The sequence below is a fragment of the Globicephala melas genome, chromosome 9, assembly GCF_963455315.2.
Source record: "Globicephala melas chromosome 9, mGloMel1.2, whole genome shotgun sequence".
In the NCBI taxonomy this organism is placed as follows: Eukaryota; Metazoa; Chordata; class Mammalia; order Artiodactyla; family Delphinidae; genus Globicephala; species Globicephala melas.
In genome coordinates this window covers 66,683,180-66,701,694 of record NC_083322.1, presented here as the reverse complement: position 1 = coordinate 66,701,694, position 18,515 = coordinate 66,683,180, and the positions used below count along the sequence as shown (strand labels likewise).

Genomic DNA, 18,515 nt, shown 5'->3' with positions numbered 1-18,515 from the left:
GGTGGAATATTTTATGATTCTGTCTGAAGTTTCTGTAGCCTGTTTCATTGTCTCTTGAGTGCTTAACAAGCATACCTTAAGAATGAACATTAGATACAAGCATTTTTATATGTCATTTAAAAAAATATATCTTTACCTGTGGTGTGCAAACATGAAAAATGTTTGCTGTCTTCGGTGTGAATATAAAATGTCCCCACTGTAGTAATTACAGCCATGTTCCTTCCTTACGAAATAATGTTATCAACATTATTCTTTTGCTATAAGAGTGTATAAATTGCTATTTTTAAAAAACATAGGTTTGAGGGTTTCAATAAAATGTAGTTCTTTTTATAAAATATAATCATATTAAGAGCAATACCTCACTACATTTAGGAATAAATGAGTAACCCTATAACCAATGTCTGGTGTAACGTCTCTTGGCAATGAAAAACAAAACTGAATTGAGTTCTATGACATAAATGTACCATTTTAAACACTTACCCTATTGCTGTAAGTCAACAGTGACACGTCTCTCATCACCACTATTGTTAGCCAAATTCAAAATTCCTGCTATGTTTCTAGAGTATTCCATCAAATTGTAAGACTAAATTTTGTATTAAAATAAAGTTATCGAATTGTTAGAAACATTGTTCTCCATGAGAAAATAATTTTAAAACCAGTTTTGAAATGACTGTTGAAATGCTTTCATAACAGGACAAAAATGAAGCAAAGTAATGTAAATGATGAGATTTTTGAAACATCTTTAATGAGTAAAAAATATTCATTTAAAATCCATTTTAACTAAGCTACTTAGGACATTATGTTTTTGCTTTCATTTTAAAAGCAAAGGTCGGGGCTTCCCTGGTGGCTCAGTGGTTAGGAATCCGCCTGCCAATGCAGGGGACACGGGTTCAATCCCTGGTCTGGGAAGATCCCACATGCCGTGGAGCAACTAAGCCCGTGCGCTACAACTACTGAGCCTGCGCTCTAGAGCCTGTGAGCCACAACTACTGAAGCCCGCACACGTAGAGCCAGTGCTCTGCAACAAGAGACGCCCCCGCAATGAGAAGCCCACTCATCGCAGCTAGAGAAAGCCCGCTTGCAGCAATGAAGACCCAACGCAGCCAAAAATAAATTTAAAAAATAAATAGAATTTAAAAATAAAATAAAAGCAAAGATCGGGGCTTCCCTGGTGGCTCAGTGGTTAAGGATCCGCCTGCCAATGCAGGGGACATGGGTTTGAGCCCTGACCCGGGAAGATCCCACATGCCGCGGAACAACTAAGCCCGTGTGCCACAACTACTGAGACTGTGCTCTAGAGCCTGTGAGCCACAACTACTGAAGCCCACGCGCCTAGAGCCCCGTGCTCCGCAACAAGAGAATCCACAGCAACAAGAAGCCTGCGTACCGCGATGAGGAGTAGCGTCCTCTCGCTGCAACTAGAGAAAGCCCACTCACAGCAATGAAGACCCAACGCAGCCAAAAGTAAATAAATAAATAAACTTATAAAAAATAAATAATAAGCAAAGGTCAGAGGATTTTATTATCTGATGATCATGTTATTCATACAGTATGGATAGAATCAGTTAAGGATGCTTGAAAAGGGATTCAAGTGTCTATTAGAAGAGTTCAGTTTTATACATATATAAATGGTCTTCCAAAGCTGCTATATCATCACTAAATAGATGAAAATAATAAAAGAAGCACACCTGTGAGAAAAAGTTGACATTTAATTTAAGAGTAATTTCATTGCATTAAAACTTTCTGTGTGTTTATGACTTTAGAGTTTTCTACAGTAAGGTAAATGAGGCAATTTCACCCTTTTTATGTTGCATCTTTGTTAGGAGTGAGCGTCATATCTAATTAGGTTCTTTGGTATTATTTTTGGTAAATGCACTGGCAATTCATGTTTTGTTTGTTTTGTTTTATGTTTGCTGCATTAACATTACTTAGCAGACAAAGTTTAAAAAAAAAACGAAAAACCTTTGTAAACCAGGAAGAAAAGTTCCAAGGAAAATATATTGCTTGAAATTAAAATGCGTATTTGAACAGAACTTGTAGAACTAAATATTAACTAAATTTCATTATGACAGGAATAATTGTTTTGCCTGAGCAATATTTCTGATAGTTCACATTTTCCTGAAGATATATAAAAGAAGCAGAATTACTGGTAGTAAGAAAATGCCTGGTAAATGGGAGCTAATTTTATTTTTACCTGACCATCTGGTAGCCAAGCACTTTAAATATTAAACTGAAGCCTGTAGACTTACAATTAAATTCATTGAAATACGGTTTAGTATATTAATGGCTTAAAATTATAACAGTATGAATAACTTTTTTTGTAGGACATTTGTCATCTTACCTGTATCCACAAAACCTGTGTAAGAACACAATAAATTTGACTCTGGTGTGAGCATTTCATAGTGGGTTAAATGTCCAGTTACCTTTTTCTTAAAATCCACAGCTATATGTTTTCTCTGACAAATCTGAGTTTGAATTATTTGGATCATTTTCTAATGTGAGCCATAAAAATAAATAGCATACACGCTTAAATGTGCTTTTTTGCATTTCTACAACCTAAAGACCAGTTGGGTTGAAAAAAAATAAAATTTAACAGCTTTTAATTTGTCATGTGGAATCTGATTCTATGTGCTTTTTATTACCTCCATATATTTATCTAAGTGAAACATAAAATGGTTGTAATAATGGAGAATTTAAAGCAGCTTTTGCACATGAGCAGTAATGCTAACTAATATGGTGAATAAAGACTGAATGTAAATTCTCAGAATTTCTGTTTCTTGTGATGTATTTGCTAAAATGAGTACATTTTGGTTAGCTGATACAAGCTCCTCATCATCCTGGTTAAGCTATGAAGAAATTTGATGGACAGAATGGAAAAAAAAAATAGGGAGTAACCATTTACATGCATGTAGAAGCCATATATGTGTATGTATGTATGTATATATATAATTTTCAAACTGTGATACAGTGTACATTACATCATTACGTCACAGAACCTGTCAAAATGTAGACTCATAGCCCTTTCTTTGCTGGAGTAATGCTTTGATATTCCCACATATACCTCTAGAGATAACCTAGATATGGCAGAAATCAGTATAATCTAATACCACCAGTTCCTATTGATTCTCCCTCATTTATGTCTCTTAAATTCAGCCTCTCCTTTCCATTTTCCTTGCCTCTCCGTTTAGGCCTTGAATTTTCTTTCATTTGTGCTATTCCAACAGCCACGTTTCTGTCCACAGCACCAACATTTCGCCATTCCAGCCCAATTATTCATTTCTATGAGTTTTATTTATCCAACAAAGCTAGCTATGTCGCTTCACTGCTAACAGAATTCTTTTAGACATCCTATAAATCTATAATATCACCTCCAAACTCCTTAACTTGGCATACCCATTCTGAAAAAGACCCTAGTTAGCCCATACTTAGGCAATCTGTTAAGTCACACTGCACTCCTAAAAACACCAGAACTTGTCTCACCTTCCTCCTGTTTGCCTTCTACTTATCCATTATAACGCTCTCGTCTTCTAAAGTTTCTGGACCCCTCAAGGCAAAAGCAGGTGATTCACTGAAGTGTTTTTTCACAATATTTTGCTCATATCTAATTTAGAGAATTAACTTTTCAATTATTTTATATGCCCATAATCTTAACCATTCTGAGCTTCATAGAGACAAAGATAATCATGTTCATATTTGTATCTTTAGAACTAAACATAGCATATGGAAGTGAATGTTCTCACTAAACATTTGTTGAATAAATGACTGGATGAATAAATGAATCCAGGAAGGTCTGGATAAAAGGCCAACAGAAAGATATTATTAGAAAACTTGTTGAATGTAGAAAGACAATTCCAAACAGTAATAAAACATATACTACATATTATTCTGATTGTCTGGAGACCATTTCACACAGAACAATATTTTCCTCTCATATCATGCTGAATGATATATTTTTCATGATAATGATGAATCAATAGGAAAATATTTTTTATTTTCCATAAACTAAATTTTCCATTAACTTCAGCCATTGTATAAATTTGTAAAACTACATTTATTCTATAATGTACATTATTTGCATTAATTTAATATAAACTTACATGTAAACTCAGGCCCACAGATCTTACTGTTAAATGTTTGCCCTGTTCTATCTAACTAGCTATCATCTATTTCTGTCTACTCAGATATATTAAATCAGGCCATAATCCAAGGAGATATTCTCTAGAAAAGAATAATGATTCATGGTGCTAGAGTCCTATGAAACTTATCTTGGTTTTCAGATTATTGGCCTTAATATGGTGATTAATGCAAGAAGGGCTAGTGAAAATTTTGAAAGCAAATAAAAACTTGTATGAGGCTAAATATTATTGGGTATGTCTAGATAGATAAGATTACTTTTATAGTTTGTAATTTTATATCAGAGAACTCTATACAACACAGCATAATAATAAGCACTGTATTAGGTTCCATGTCATCTTACATAACAAGTAAGAGGGTTGCATTAAGCAGTAAGGTCCTTGCCAAGTGTCTTTTTTAATTGTTGAAATGTTTTACATTCTAATGTGAAAAGTACATATCCATGTTTATAAGGAAAAAGTAATTTGTTGTGAGAGAGATATTTGAATATCATTATAAAAATTTCTTTTTGTTTTGCCTTCATGTGAGGAAGCATGTATCCCATTTTACCTGTATTTTCTTCTAATCGAGGACGTCATAGCTTGTTAGACTATGTATAATTAAAAACTGCAGCTTTTCGTGAGAATGAATTTTTAAATCCACTACTGGCTAATATAAAAATCTAGTCAGCCTTTGTAAAATTACATTAAATGATCATTAATTTAATCATCTGGTACAAAGAAACAAAGATATGGTCATTGATTTGTGGGAGAAAATAAATTTTGAGCATCTTACTTCCAGATTAAATATTGAAATAGTTTAAACTATATTTTCTTTGTAACTGTATGTTGATAAAATATATTATTTCTTTAGTTCTTTCATGCTGTATCATAATTTCCCATTATTGTTCGTATAACAGAGGACAGTATCTTTAAAAAATAATTAATAGTTATCCAAAAATTACTAAATTTTATCTTTATGGATAACTACTATTTTTTCTTTTTAATATACTTTCTAATAATGATAATTTGTAATGAATGCATAGGCATCTAGAGAAATTGAGCATATTTAAGTTTGGTCTCCTTTTCCTCATGAAAAGCCTAGACTTTTCTTTTTTCTCTCTCTCTTTATGATTACAGAGTGGCTGGTCTAAAATCAAGTTGTCTAAGAACAAGCTAAGAGTCATAAGCACTAAAACCATATTTCAAAATCTGAGCAACCAGTATTATAGAAAAGGCAAAGATATACTTGAATCTGTCAGATCAATACATTCCTATAATCCCCTCTGGGACAATCATATAATTTGATGCTTACAGTTAAACTCTGAAAATTATGTGACCATCTATTACATAATGGATGGTACGTGTCCTCAAACCTTTTTTATCACCTATAATACAAGACAGGCCTACCCCATTTTTAAAAATCCCTCCTGTTATTGATAATTGCCTAAGATGCTTCTTCCTTTCCTTTTTCAGAATGAAGAACAAATTTTGGTATTTTGAGTTTGGCACATCTGAAACTTTCTCAGCCACCTGCAAGAAGCTACATGAATCTGTAGAAATAGAAGTAAGAAAATGAATTCTCTTTATAATACTATGAAATGGCTTGAGTTTGATTATTAATATGTTGTGCTAGCCCATGGAAGGAGTTAGGATTTTAGCGACTCATATAGCTTTACCCAAGATTCTAAAACGTCATTTCTGTCACTCATTGAGAATCTAGCACATCTGAAATACTAATATAAAGTTAAGTTTGAGTATGAGTTGTTTAATACAGCATAAAAGAATGAGAGGTGGAACACAACTTTAGAAATCAGTGGGCATAGTATGGACAGAAAAATGTAAGATAAAAGGAAGTACTTGAAGGGAAAGAAAAAAAGGTGCAAAATACATTTTTAAAAACTTATTATTTTCAGGTCTCAATATCTTATAACCTTTAAAACACAGTTCACTAAAATTGTACTTACTTTTATGAATAAAGTTTAAAACATATACTCTTCCATTACCATTCCCATTCATTAACTAGGTCTTTTCTCAGTTCCTGAGGTTGCCATTTCCCCATTACATTTGTAGGAAGTGGAAAAGCCAAGAAAGAGAGCAAAGATAGCAAGAAAAGATACACTTTAAAAAGATTTAGAGCAAATACGTCTACCAAAAATATAGACATTGTAGGACTAAAAATTTTGGAGACAAGTTATAATAGAAAATGAGTTAGTTTTATTGAGAGATTTTTAGGGGTTAAAGAAAAAGGAAAAGTTATATTTTGTTAAGTTGTAAAGACAAATCGAAGGAACAGAATTATGAAACAGGGACACCTAATGACTAGCTGATATGAATTGAGAAATACTGGCTTTAACACTTTTCTTTTTAAAAAGAAATAAATAACTTGTCTACTGAGACCTAAATCATTAGTGGCAAATATTAGGGTAATAAGTTTGGTAGACAAAAGTAGTTATGGACCACAGAGAATCATAATAATGGTCTGGATAGGTTCTTCATTATCCCAGCTTTCTAACTCACTGTTAATGATAATAACAGCAAAAGTGGTACTATTTAAGAATGTAATCTTTTGGGACTTTTTCCTCATCATGATTGACAAATAAATTGAAGTATTAGGGGTAGAATTGATTGTCATAGAACGGAAAAAGCTCTTCATGACTGAATCAGATCATAACCCTGAAATGGGATATAATCACAAGAGGTAAAGGATTTGGGCTCAATAGGCACTTTGATTGCTATTTGTGATGATAAATATGTGTATGTTTTATATATATATATATATATATATATATATGTATATATATACTTATACAGCTATATGTACATATATATTTATAAAAATCATCTAAGACCTCCCTTTACCTTCAAAGCTCATTATTTAAGAAATCATTATATAGTAGATTTTGAGCTTTTCTGCCCTCAGAAACCGATGCTTGAAGAAAATCTGCAGTAAAAGGCAAAAATGAAAAAAATTTAAGGTATGGCTTCTGGTTGAATATAGGGTGGATACCCTGAAGCCTCTTGCACCTCTCCTTACTTTCGCCTACCACTGAATGTAGATTGAAAAAAAATTGTCTAAGAGAGATATTTCATGTTCATGGATAGGTAAACTCAACATTGTTGTGATGTTAGTTCTTCTCAACTTCACCTAAAGATTTAATATAATCCCCAAATTCCAGTAAATTATTCTGTGAATATCAACAAACTGATTCTAAAGTTTATCCTGAGAGTCTAAAGACTCAGAATAGTGAACACAATATTGAAGGAGAAGAACAAAGTTGGAGGACTGACACTACCTGACTTCAAGACTTACTATAAAGTAGTCAAAACAGTGTGATATTGGTGAAAGAACAGACAAATCAATGAAACAGAATATAGAGCCAAGAAATAGATTCCCATAAATACAGTCTGCTCTTCTTTGACAAAGGATGAAAGGCAATACAATGGAGCAAAGAAGGTTTTTTAAACAAATGGTGCTGTGATGACTGGACATCCACAGGCCAAAAAAAAAAATCTATTCACATTTCTTCACCCTTAACAGAAATGAACCCAAAATGGATCACAGAGCTAAATGTAAAATGCAAAACTTTAAAACTTCTAGAAGATAACATAGGAGGAAACCTAGATGGCCTTGGATATAGTGATGCCTTTTAGATACAACACCAAAGGCACAATCCATGAAAGAAATAATTGGTAAGTTGGACTTCACTGAAATTAAAAATGTCTGCTCTTTGAAAGACAATGTCAGGAGAATGAGAAAACAGGCCACAGACTAAGAGAAAATATTTGCAAAAGACATATCTGATAAAGGACTTTGTATATTCAAAATATACAAAGAACTCCTATAATTCAACAATGAGAAAATAAACAACCGTCTTGAAAATTGGGCCAAAGACTTTAACTGATACCTCACCCGAGGAGCTATACAGATGGCAAATAAGCAGCTGAAATGACACTCCATATCATATTTCATCAGGGAAATGCAAATTAAAACAGCAGTGAAATGCCACTACACACCTATTAGGGTATTGAAAACCCTAAAAGCTGGTGGGGATGCGGAGCAATAGGAAGTCTGATTCACTGCTGGTGGGAATGCAGAATGGTACCGCCACTTTGGAAGACAGTTCGGAAGTTTCTTACAAAGCTAAACATGCCCTTACTTTATGATCCAGCAGTCATACAGTATACATGCTATATACCTAAAGGAGTTGAAAGCGTTATGTTAACACAAAAACATGCACATGGATGTTAGTAACAACTTATTTAATAATTGCCAAAACTTGGAGGCAAACAAGAAGTCCTTTAGTAGATGAATGGGAAAATAAGTTGTGGTATATCCAGACAATGGAATATTATTCAGTGCTGAAAAGCTACCAAGCTGTGAAAAGACATGGAACAACCTTAAATACATTTTCCTAAGTGAAAGAAGCCAATGTGAAAAGCCTACATACTGTATGATGTGAACATATGGCATTCTGGAAAAGATAAAACTATGAAAACAGTAAAAAGATCAGTGGTTGCCAGTTAAGGGGGACGGAGGAAGGAATAGGCAGAGCACAGAGGATTTTTAGGGCAATAAAAGTACTCCATGTGATGCAATGGTGGTGGCTACAGGTCATTATACATTTGTTCAAAGCCATAGAATGTATACCAAGAGTGAACCCTAATGGACGCTGTAAACTTTGGGTGATTATGATGTGTTAATGTAGGTTCATCAGTTGTAACAAATGTACCACTTTGGTGGGGATGTTGATAATGGGAGAGGCTGTGCATTTGTGGGGACAGGGTGTATACAGGAAATCTCTGTACCTTCCCCTCAATTTTGCCATGAGCTTTAAACTGCTCTAAAAAGTAAAGTCTCAATTTACAAAAAACAAACATCGATCTATAGTATAACATTATGTATGTCACAAAGCGAAAAATGTCCAAGGAAAAGTTTCTGTCACATAGCAAAAGACGTGTGATAAAAATAGGTATGGAAAACATTGATTTTAACATTACAAGTGATAGAATTCGGTGATTTTGTTCCACTGAGCTTTACATCTTGAGAAGAGCTCTTTCGGGTCATGTTTCTACATGCCCTCCAAGTCTTCCCAGCTCTGCATTTACTGCCTTATTCTATGCACCACTGGAGTAGCATTTATAAATCAGAGACAGCACTGGGCACTCCCCATTCTATTGTTGCATATCTTGAAATACTGTTATAATTTTATGAATTTATCTTAATTCTAAAGCTTGTTTTGTGTGTGTGTGTGTGTGTGTGTGGAAGGATGGTAATGTAAAATCTGCTTCTCTACTCACTTTTTAATGAATCCAGTCTATCATATTAGCAGAATACGCCTTTCTACCCTCAAGGTTACTTCATAATTAAATATAATAAAAACAGCAGTTTGGAAATTTGATTCTGTTTGCTGTTGCTTCCTGGCCTAAAATTATACCAACTATGGTTTGAAAATCTATGAGAGAATAAAACCACTTCAGTACAAGAGTACCTCAAGTAATGGATATATGTTTTAATGACAGCTTCTTCCAAACAAAGCATTTACTGTGTGACCCTTTACCTCATATCTCTCTTTCATTTAGGAAGCTGTTTTCTGAAAAAGGTGAATATTTGGAATAATATTAATATCACAGGCTAATAGTTGATAAAAACAATAGCTAAGATTTATCTATTATTAAATATACCTCATGCTTGGAGCTAAGCAATGCACATCCATTACCTGTCTTAGTCTTCGTCAAAATCCTATGATTTAGATATTCTCTTGCATCTCTATTGCAGAGACACACATATGAGCATTTTCTTTCATGATTAAAAAAAAAAAAACAAGAATTGTGTTGCTTGCTGCCAAATTATTTAAGGAAACAAATCAATTGGAGAATCGAAATATAAATATATACATAGAGAGATGAACAAAGGTGAAATTTTTAATTTTAAGAATTTCAGGGGCTTCCCTGGTGTGGTGGCACAGTGGTTGAGAGTCCGCCTGCCGATGCAGGGGGCACGGGTTCATGGCCCGGTCCGGGAAGATGCCACATGCCGCAGAGCGGCTGGGCCCGTGAGCCATGGCCACTGAGCCTGCGCGTCCGGAGCCTGTGCTCCGAAATGGGAGAGGCCACAACAGTAAGAGGCCCACGTACCTCAAAAAAAAAAAAAAAGAATTTCAGTTATCTTTTAACTTTGTAACAAAAGATAAAGAAATAAAAAGATTAAATGAAAAGCTTTAAATTTACAAGATAATATATTAAAAGCAAAGTTTGTATAAAACTACCTGGGGCATGGATATGTACCTGAGAATCTCAGGTCACCATCTGGGATTGAAGCTTACAAAGTTCATGAGTTTTTTATTTGTTCCATGTACCAGGCAAAGTTCATGAGAGAATAAAATGGCCCATTCTCCAAAGTACTTGAGTCTTTTGGTGTTTGGTAAGACTTGGGAGGGTGGTATATTTTAAGTCCAGGAATTTCCTCAGATACTGACCTTTGTCTTAATGATTAAGTATTTCTACAAAACCTAAATGAGCTCAAGGATTAACAAATTGCAAGAAGAGTGTCAGGGACACAAAATAAATTAGCAGAATTTGAAAGATAAGATTCTGATTGCCCAGTAACCTGGAAAGCACAGAGTTATTAAAGGCGGTAGGGCAGATTTTCACAGCTTAGTCTGTGCTTCACCTATATCAAATTCATCCTGGACGGTCTTTCAGCATGCATTTAGAGAACCGTAGCCTATCCTGACCCCTACCAAAACACCATCTTGGAGTAGTAGAAATGAAACGTGTGAATGAACATTCTTTTTTAAACCCTTTATTGAGGCATAGTTGACCTACAAAAAGCTGTACATATTTAATGTAGACAACTTAATGAGTTTGGAGAAAAGAATATACCCATGAAACTATAATCATAATCAAAGCCATCAACATTTCATCACCTCCAAAAGTATCTCCCTGCCCTCTTTCTGTGTGTGTGTGTGTGTGTGTGCGTGTGCACACACGCATGTGCGCGCATGTGTGATAAGAACAGGCAAAAGATCTTCCCTCTCTTCTAAAGCTTCCCAGGTGATTTTTTTTTTTTTTGCAATGAAATTCTAGAAACAATGATGAAGGGAGACATTAAAGGTTTAGACCTCAACGAAGATGGTCCTAGTAATCAAAAACTGGACTCATCAAGTCCAAAACAAAAAAAATACCTCCCTGTTCCAGGAAAGTACAAGAAATGTGGGGTTGAGGTACTGTTACCGTTTCATTAAGATAAATACATTATAATTTTTCTTACTGAGGAGAGTGAGGAAGAAATGAGACAGATGAATGGTGACCACAGGTGAAATTTCTCTTCTTTAGTTACCACAAGTTATTTTTAATAAGATAACTTTTGGTAAGAAATTTAATATTCCAGCAATAATTTCTGGCTTTCACAGAATCTCCTGAAAGAGAGAAACATGTAAAATTAAAGTGCTTTTCTGCTGATACTTATAGCTAATGCTTGATAACTTTTTTTTTTTTTTTTTTTTTTTGCGGTACACGGGCTTCTCACTGTTGTGGCCTCTCCCGTTGCGGAGCACAGGCTCCGGACGCGCAGGCTCAGCGGCCATGGCTCACAGGCCCAGCCGCTCGGCGGCATGTGGGATCTTCCCGGACCTGGGCACGAACCCGTGTCCCCTGCATTGGCAGACGGACTCTCAACCACTGCGCCACCAGGGAAGCCCCAATGTTTGATATCTTGAACCAGCAGTGTTATTGTTACTGTCAACATGTTCAGCAACTGTGTGTGTGCATACATGGTACCAGTTTCAAATATTCCTGTTTTCCAAGTGTGCTTCCATCTTCCTCTCCTTTACCAGTTATCTCCCATTCCACTCTAAAAATAATCTTGCAGTTATCTGCAATCAGCACTGTTGTCACCGTCACTGGACTGCCAGCTAACAGTAAAATCACCTAAAAGGCATGTTCTGGGTCCCTATATCACACTGTGATTTGTGGGTAATACTTTTCAAATGCATTTCAGAAAGCACGGAGCTTAATCACTGGGAAAATATAGAATACCACAGCCTTCTAATCCCATTAAGCCCTTTATATGTACGTTTTAATTTGTAGGTTTGCTGCTATAGTTTTCTGCAAAACATAAATAATTTTATCCTATGAATTATGTATGAATTTGCAGAAACTCTTCTAAAGCAGGTATATTTAAGTCATTTTACACCATACCATTTTAAACAATGAACAAAGCAATGTTTTTATGTTTCATTAAGTAAAATTATGAATAATTTTTATCTGACCTGGGCATAGAATTAGACTCACTATGAAAAAATATTTACAGTTTATCATTAATCATATCTCATCATATTTATTATCCACACTTTTATGGCTCTCCAAAGTTCTTCACATGTTTTAAATATTTCTGTCAAGTGACATGTTAACTGAATCTAAAACACTAAATTCACATATAAAAGTTTGTCTTTAACACTTCTGTGTAATGTGGTGCAGGGTATATTTATAAACTAGGATTAAAATATATTGGAAGAAAAATTTAAACCATATTCTTTTAGGTAAATTTGTCTCTAGAATAAGATCTTCCATTTCAAAACTGAAAAGAGTGGACAATGGCCTCACAACATTGCACTCTGAAAATAGCTCCCATAGTAGTATACGTTAACGACCTCTCTTCAACATAATAAAAATATTCAGGATTTATTGACTAACCAAGGCTGTTAGCTTTTAAGCTTTTATATTCTTTTTCTCTGTAGCTACCTTTTTAAAAATCATAAATCTTCAAAGTGGATGAAAATATTATCTGACACAGTATTATAACTTGTTTATATTTCATAGCCTTCACCTCAGCTTTTATTTCCATGCACTCAACTGGTGTGCTATACAACTCCTGGTCTTCATCAAAGCCAGCACTGGAAATTTCCAGACTAATGAACATAACGTTAAAGCAAACAGAGGAAGGTAGCCTGGGGTCAAGAACTAGTGGAAACAAATTATTAATAAGTAGGTATTTATGTAAGTACACTGCCCTCCTCTCACAGGAACCCCAGTGTTCTCCATTGGTCCTTCTTCTTTGGAATTTCTTAAGAATTTTTTTCACTTTTCACAGAGCTGCTTACTGTTTCCTTAAAACTACACGTGCCAAGACTCTGAAGAGTGAAAACATGAATAATAGTATACACTGATGTTTTTCAGTTGTCACATGTGATTCCCCTAATTCAGTTTAAAAAAAAAAAAAAGCCTATTTGCAACATGCTCTCCTTTTTTGCAGATGAACAAAGGAATACTCCTTCACTAATTCTGAAAGTAACTTGTCACAGTGGGGTTCGAAGGCCTAGTCAAATAATTGTCTTAGTGTACTACCTGCTGTGTTCAATATTGAGTGAAAATGGAAGCCAGGCCTCAACTCCAGCTTATTTCACAATTCTTCTGTTATTTAAATGATTTTAGTCAGTTTGGGGGAAGCCAGACCTTTATAAATTAACAGCAGGGAAATACCAAAGGTGTCAGATTGCATATTTATCGTCTTTTTCGTGTAATACTTAAATATGTATTAAGAAGTGACTGACGTAAATTAGGCAGATTTCAGAAGCCACAGGCCGTGGCTTGTAGAGGACCCCCTTCTGCTTGACATTTCATCCTTGTCAAAGATCAAATTATTTTAATTTAGGCTGCAAATTATAAGGAATGAAGACTTCTTTGTGGGAATTCCCTGTGGTAATCTGACTTTTGTTGTTACTGCTGCTTGTCAGTGTGCAAAAGATATAATATGCATGCAAATAAGGTTAAAAAATATGTACTATCTAATTATCCAGCCAGTACATTCCACTTGAAGACAGTAGGAGGCCTGACACACAGTATGTGTTTGATTCATTGAGGCCTGCAGGGTATTTACACAAGATTACTTTTAATTATGAAATTAATATCTGTTTATCTAGAATATATAGCAGTAAGTGAGTATACACATGAGCAGAATTCTTTAGTAAAAAGAAGTCATCTTAATACATGAAAAGAAGGGGAAAAAAATCAGTTGTTTCTAGGGGGAGAAAAGGCATCATCCAGACCTTGGTTTCACCCTCGTTGAAATAAATTGAATGAAAACTTGGCACCTTCTCTAGAATTTGTTTCTAGCCCTGCCAAGTAGGCTCAAGATGTGTTGCTTTATTTCACAGTTTTTATATTTTAGTGAACAAGATACAGTATTAGATTCAGTATGATGAGGAAAATGTAGAAAAAGAGAGGGTTTTTGTTTGTTTTTTGTTTTTGTAATTTTGGTGAAGGATTCTCTCTTCCAGTTTCAAAAATCATGATTATGGTGAGAAAGAGAATGATGAAATTGTATCCACCTTTTTTTTTTTTTACTGTAATAAAACATATAGCAAATAAAACAATCCCGCTGCAGATATACTTTAACTGATGAAATGCATATCCCTAACAAAGTTTGTTTGTAAAGCATAGTGTTACATATTGACATCTCCGCTCATATTGACGTCTAACTGAAAATGGGAGGACAATATCTGGGCTGTATTATAATAAGTACCATTTTAGGAAACTCAAAGTAAATGAATAAATCGTAATTACAAAAATACAGTATGGCCTTGTCACTTTCCACACATGCGCATCAGTAGAAATGTATGGAAAATTCAAAAATGTAAAAAGTGATCACTCTGAGTATTGCAAAGCATTGTCTGGTAGAGTGTTCCATATTTTGCATAGTGAAAGGGTGTCTTCTCACCAGGCAAACAAAAAAATCTGGCTGACTGATTTTACTTTTCATTTTTTCGTTAAAGCAGCTATAAAGTAATGATGGGTTGGAGATTCCTTTTTTTCTTTTTTTTTTTGCGGTACGCGGGCCTCTCACTGTTGTGACCTCTCCCGTTGCGGAGCACAGAATCCGGATGCGCAGGCTTAGCGGCCATGGCTCACAGGCCCAGCCGCTCCGCGGCATGTGGGATCTTCTCAGACCAGGGCACGAACCCGCATCCCCTGCATCGGCAGGCAGGCGGACTCTCAACCACTGCGCCACCAGGGAAGCCCCTGGAGATTCCTTTTACTGCTGCTGCTCTTGGCATTTCCTTCACTCAGCCTGCCTGGTTCTCCATGTTCATTTAGATAACCATACCTCTCGTTGCCTTTGACACTGTGCTTGGAACTTAATCTAGTTCAAGAAACCATCCTTGGCCACTTCATTGTAATTCAGATCTCTTTGAATCTCTTTTTTCAAAAGTCTCTTAAGCCATTTCTTTCCCTGCTCCCCAAAAATGAGGCCCTAATTATGAATTCTGTTTCTTTATTTTCCCCCAATAGTACCTTGCAGTGTGTTCTAAATAGGAGCAGTCCTTAAAATTTCTGCCTGAAATTTGACAAAACTTTCCAGAATCAACCTCTTTGTAACACATTGGAAATTTGCAGCTGGTTATATATGCAGGCACTAAACTGGGCCCCTTTCGAAGGTTTTCTGTAAACAGAGATACACTGATGATTTAATTTGATCATTTTTAAAGACTATTTATGATGCCTGGTAAATGTTATTGGTTGCTTTATCTTTTATATTGACCTTTAGGGTAACCATTTAAGTGTTCTTGAAAGGTTTATTTAGAAAGGACAAGATTATAGATTTTAAAATTCTTATTAAAAGATAAGGAAGTACAAAAGATGAAATCAAATTGTTTCTGTTCTTTTCCTTTTTCTAATCAGTGTGATGGAGTACAGATTGATTTAATAAACATCTCTCTGGAAGGAATTGCTATTTTGAATATACCAAGCATGCATGGAGGGTCCAATCTTTGGGGAGAGTCTAAGAAAAGACGAAGCCATCGCCGAACAGAGAAAAAAGGGTCTGACAAAAGGACCACGCTCACAGATGCCAAAGAGTTGAAGTTTGCAAGTCAAGGTAAGTTTTCTAACATTTAATTGTTGCTTCTTAATCGGCTCTTAAAGACTACTTTAAATGTAAGAGTTTTCCATTGCACTATACGCTATATATTTATGCAGTTGTATTTTTTATATCAGATATGCAAGTGTGATTAATATAATAGATTCTAAAATCATGTATAAACTGGCTATATTTTCATGGATTTTTTTCTCCTTTATTCTCTTTTTTGTGGGTATAGCTCTTGACACAGAAAATAAAATATACGTGGGTATTTAGTGGATAATAATATAGGATGTATTGTACATTAAATTCTGGAATGTGATCATCTTGGTCAGATGTTTGAGTTGCTATAACAAGGGCCTAGTTAAGGCTTTTCTGAGGTGTGTTGCAAGTTTTATTTTTGGCTTTCTTCAGTCAGGCTATGATTAGGAAGCTATCTTACATGAAACTGTTGTCCTAAATATTATATATGATGGCATTTTAAAATATCCCACGATCAGTTTTGGTTATCTGCTTCTATTTTTCCAGAAGTTTAGTAAAAAGTAGAATACCTGGGAAACAAAGGGCAAAGGACTAACAAAATAGGGTAGAATAACTGTGGATCAGTTTTCAACTCCATTGAATTATACTTCACATTGGGACATGACAACTAATTCTTGTTGATAGACTGTACAAACAAAGACACCAAATTGTTATTATAATCTTTTGGTATTATAATAATTGATCATGCCCCAATTTATGTATAGTATCTATACTATTTTTTTTTAACCTTCCAGAATCTATCTAATACCTTTGATGGCATTCAGATGGCCAAGAAAACGTATTGGCTCAGCTCAGTGTAGCAAAGGCAAAATATGAAGAGATCACAGCCTTATGGGCTCAATAAAAATAAATATTTTTTTAAATAAAGAAAATAAAATGTGAGGATGGTTGATAGGCTTGGTGGTGGTAGGAAATAGCTTTAAGATGCTTTCTATTCAGAACGAATATAACTGTATGAAAACATGGAGGAAAATGGTTTTTTGAAGAAGTATGTAGAAAAGATGAGTAGGCTTGTGCTATATGAATTTTAAAATGAGAGAAATTAGGTATAATTACTAATTTCTAGGATTTATTGACATTAATAATGCATTTATATTTAAATGTAAATGCAGATTTCTAAAAAGATTCCTGAAAATTTTCTAAGTTTAAAAATTAGTTCAAGGACCATACTAAGACCAAACCTAAAAAATCTCTGCTTCTATCCCTAAGGAAGCAATGAGTACATATAGTAATATAGTCCATATAGTTAAAAAATAGTTTTACATATATTATATATATAAAATGATAATTTCTAGGTTTATTTTTCTGTTTGGTCACTGCCTATTAATACTTGGTATGTCCTTTGCATGTAGACGTTGCAGATATGTATCTGAATTGATTCTCAGTGCTCAGCCACCAACTATGTTAGCCCAAGGAGATGTTAAAGTTTGTAAAACTCATGGCTGTGCTCCACCGGGACAAGTGTCTGTATACTGTGGAGCTACTGCAGACATGCTGTCTGTTGGTCTCACTCATCCCCCTTTGTATGCTAAGGAATACACGTTTGGAATGAAGCACACACAAATCAGCCAGAAGTATTGTATAGACTGTCAGTGCCCATAAATAACCCTAGGAAAAGGTCTCTCTTCCCATTCTGTCTTCTTGCTTTGTACTGTGAAACTATTGGGACCAAGTTTCCATAAACTTGGGAAAGAAGGAGGAATGAAGTGAGAACCTACAGGGTTTGTGACTTAGGGATACATTTTTCTCAGTACAGAGATTGGGAAAAGCATTAGAAATCAGAGTTTTTGAAGGTCATTGTATGAGTAATAACAAAAGCATGCTTTATAATTGATTTGGCTCAACTTTTATTTCCCTCTCTAAACCAGCTATGCTTGTAAGTTTGGGTTTAGTTTTATTTCAAGATCAGTGTAATTGAATGCTTAAAATGACTTTATCAGCTGAATATTTTAAAAAGACTTCTGTGTTAATCAGTCTTTTATTAATTTTATCAAGATTTTTTCATTTTGATATATTTTACAACAAAATAGCTAAAAGTATCTCAAAATGCTTCAAAGTTTTGATTTCACATTTGTTCTGTTAATTCTTAAATGTTACACTTAATAATCGGAAATGAAAGAAATTTGCTACTTAAAATACCTGCATGTATCCCTTCCCGAAATGGGTAAATGTTTCTATCATTTGATCTTGTTTTCAATTTCTTGACACAAAGACAATAGTATTAAATGTAAGGGTCAATCAGTATTTTAAATCTAAATATATTTTCAGATTTACACAGAATGGTTACAGGTATGGCCTTTAGAATGAAATAACAGGAACTGTAATTCTAGTCCAACAACTTTTCTTAACCCAGATTCAAATTAGTAACTTCACTCTTGGAAAAATATAAGTAAATAAATGAACAAATTAATAATGTAAATTTCTTCTTTTTAAGTTGTACTTTCTTGAAATATTAACTAGCAACTTTTCTGATATAGCTCTGTAAAAAATTTGAAGTTTAA

At 34.5% G+C, this 18,515-nt stretch overlaps 1 protein-coding gene across 17 annotated transcripts in view; it reads left to right on the top strand.

Annotated features, from left to right (window-relative positions):
- DGKB (diacylglycerol kinase beta) overlaps positions 1-18,515 on the top strand; it is a 901,775-nt gene that overhangs the window by 693,987 nt on the left and 189,273 nt on the right. For all 17 annotated transcript variants that reach the window (XR_009565105.1, XM_060304680.1, XM_060304683.1 and 14 more), the window contains 2 exons: positions 5,589-5,679; positions 15,795-15,990. Coding sequence is in view for 16 of the 17 variants with exons in the window: in XM_060304680.1 (XP_060160663.1) it covers positions 5,589-5,679; positions 15,795-15,990 (287 nt within the window). In the remaining variant the exon portion in view is untranslated. The remainder of the gene's footprint in view (positions 1-5,588; positions 5,680-15,794; positions 15,991-18,515) is intronic.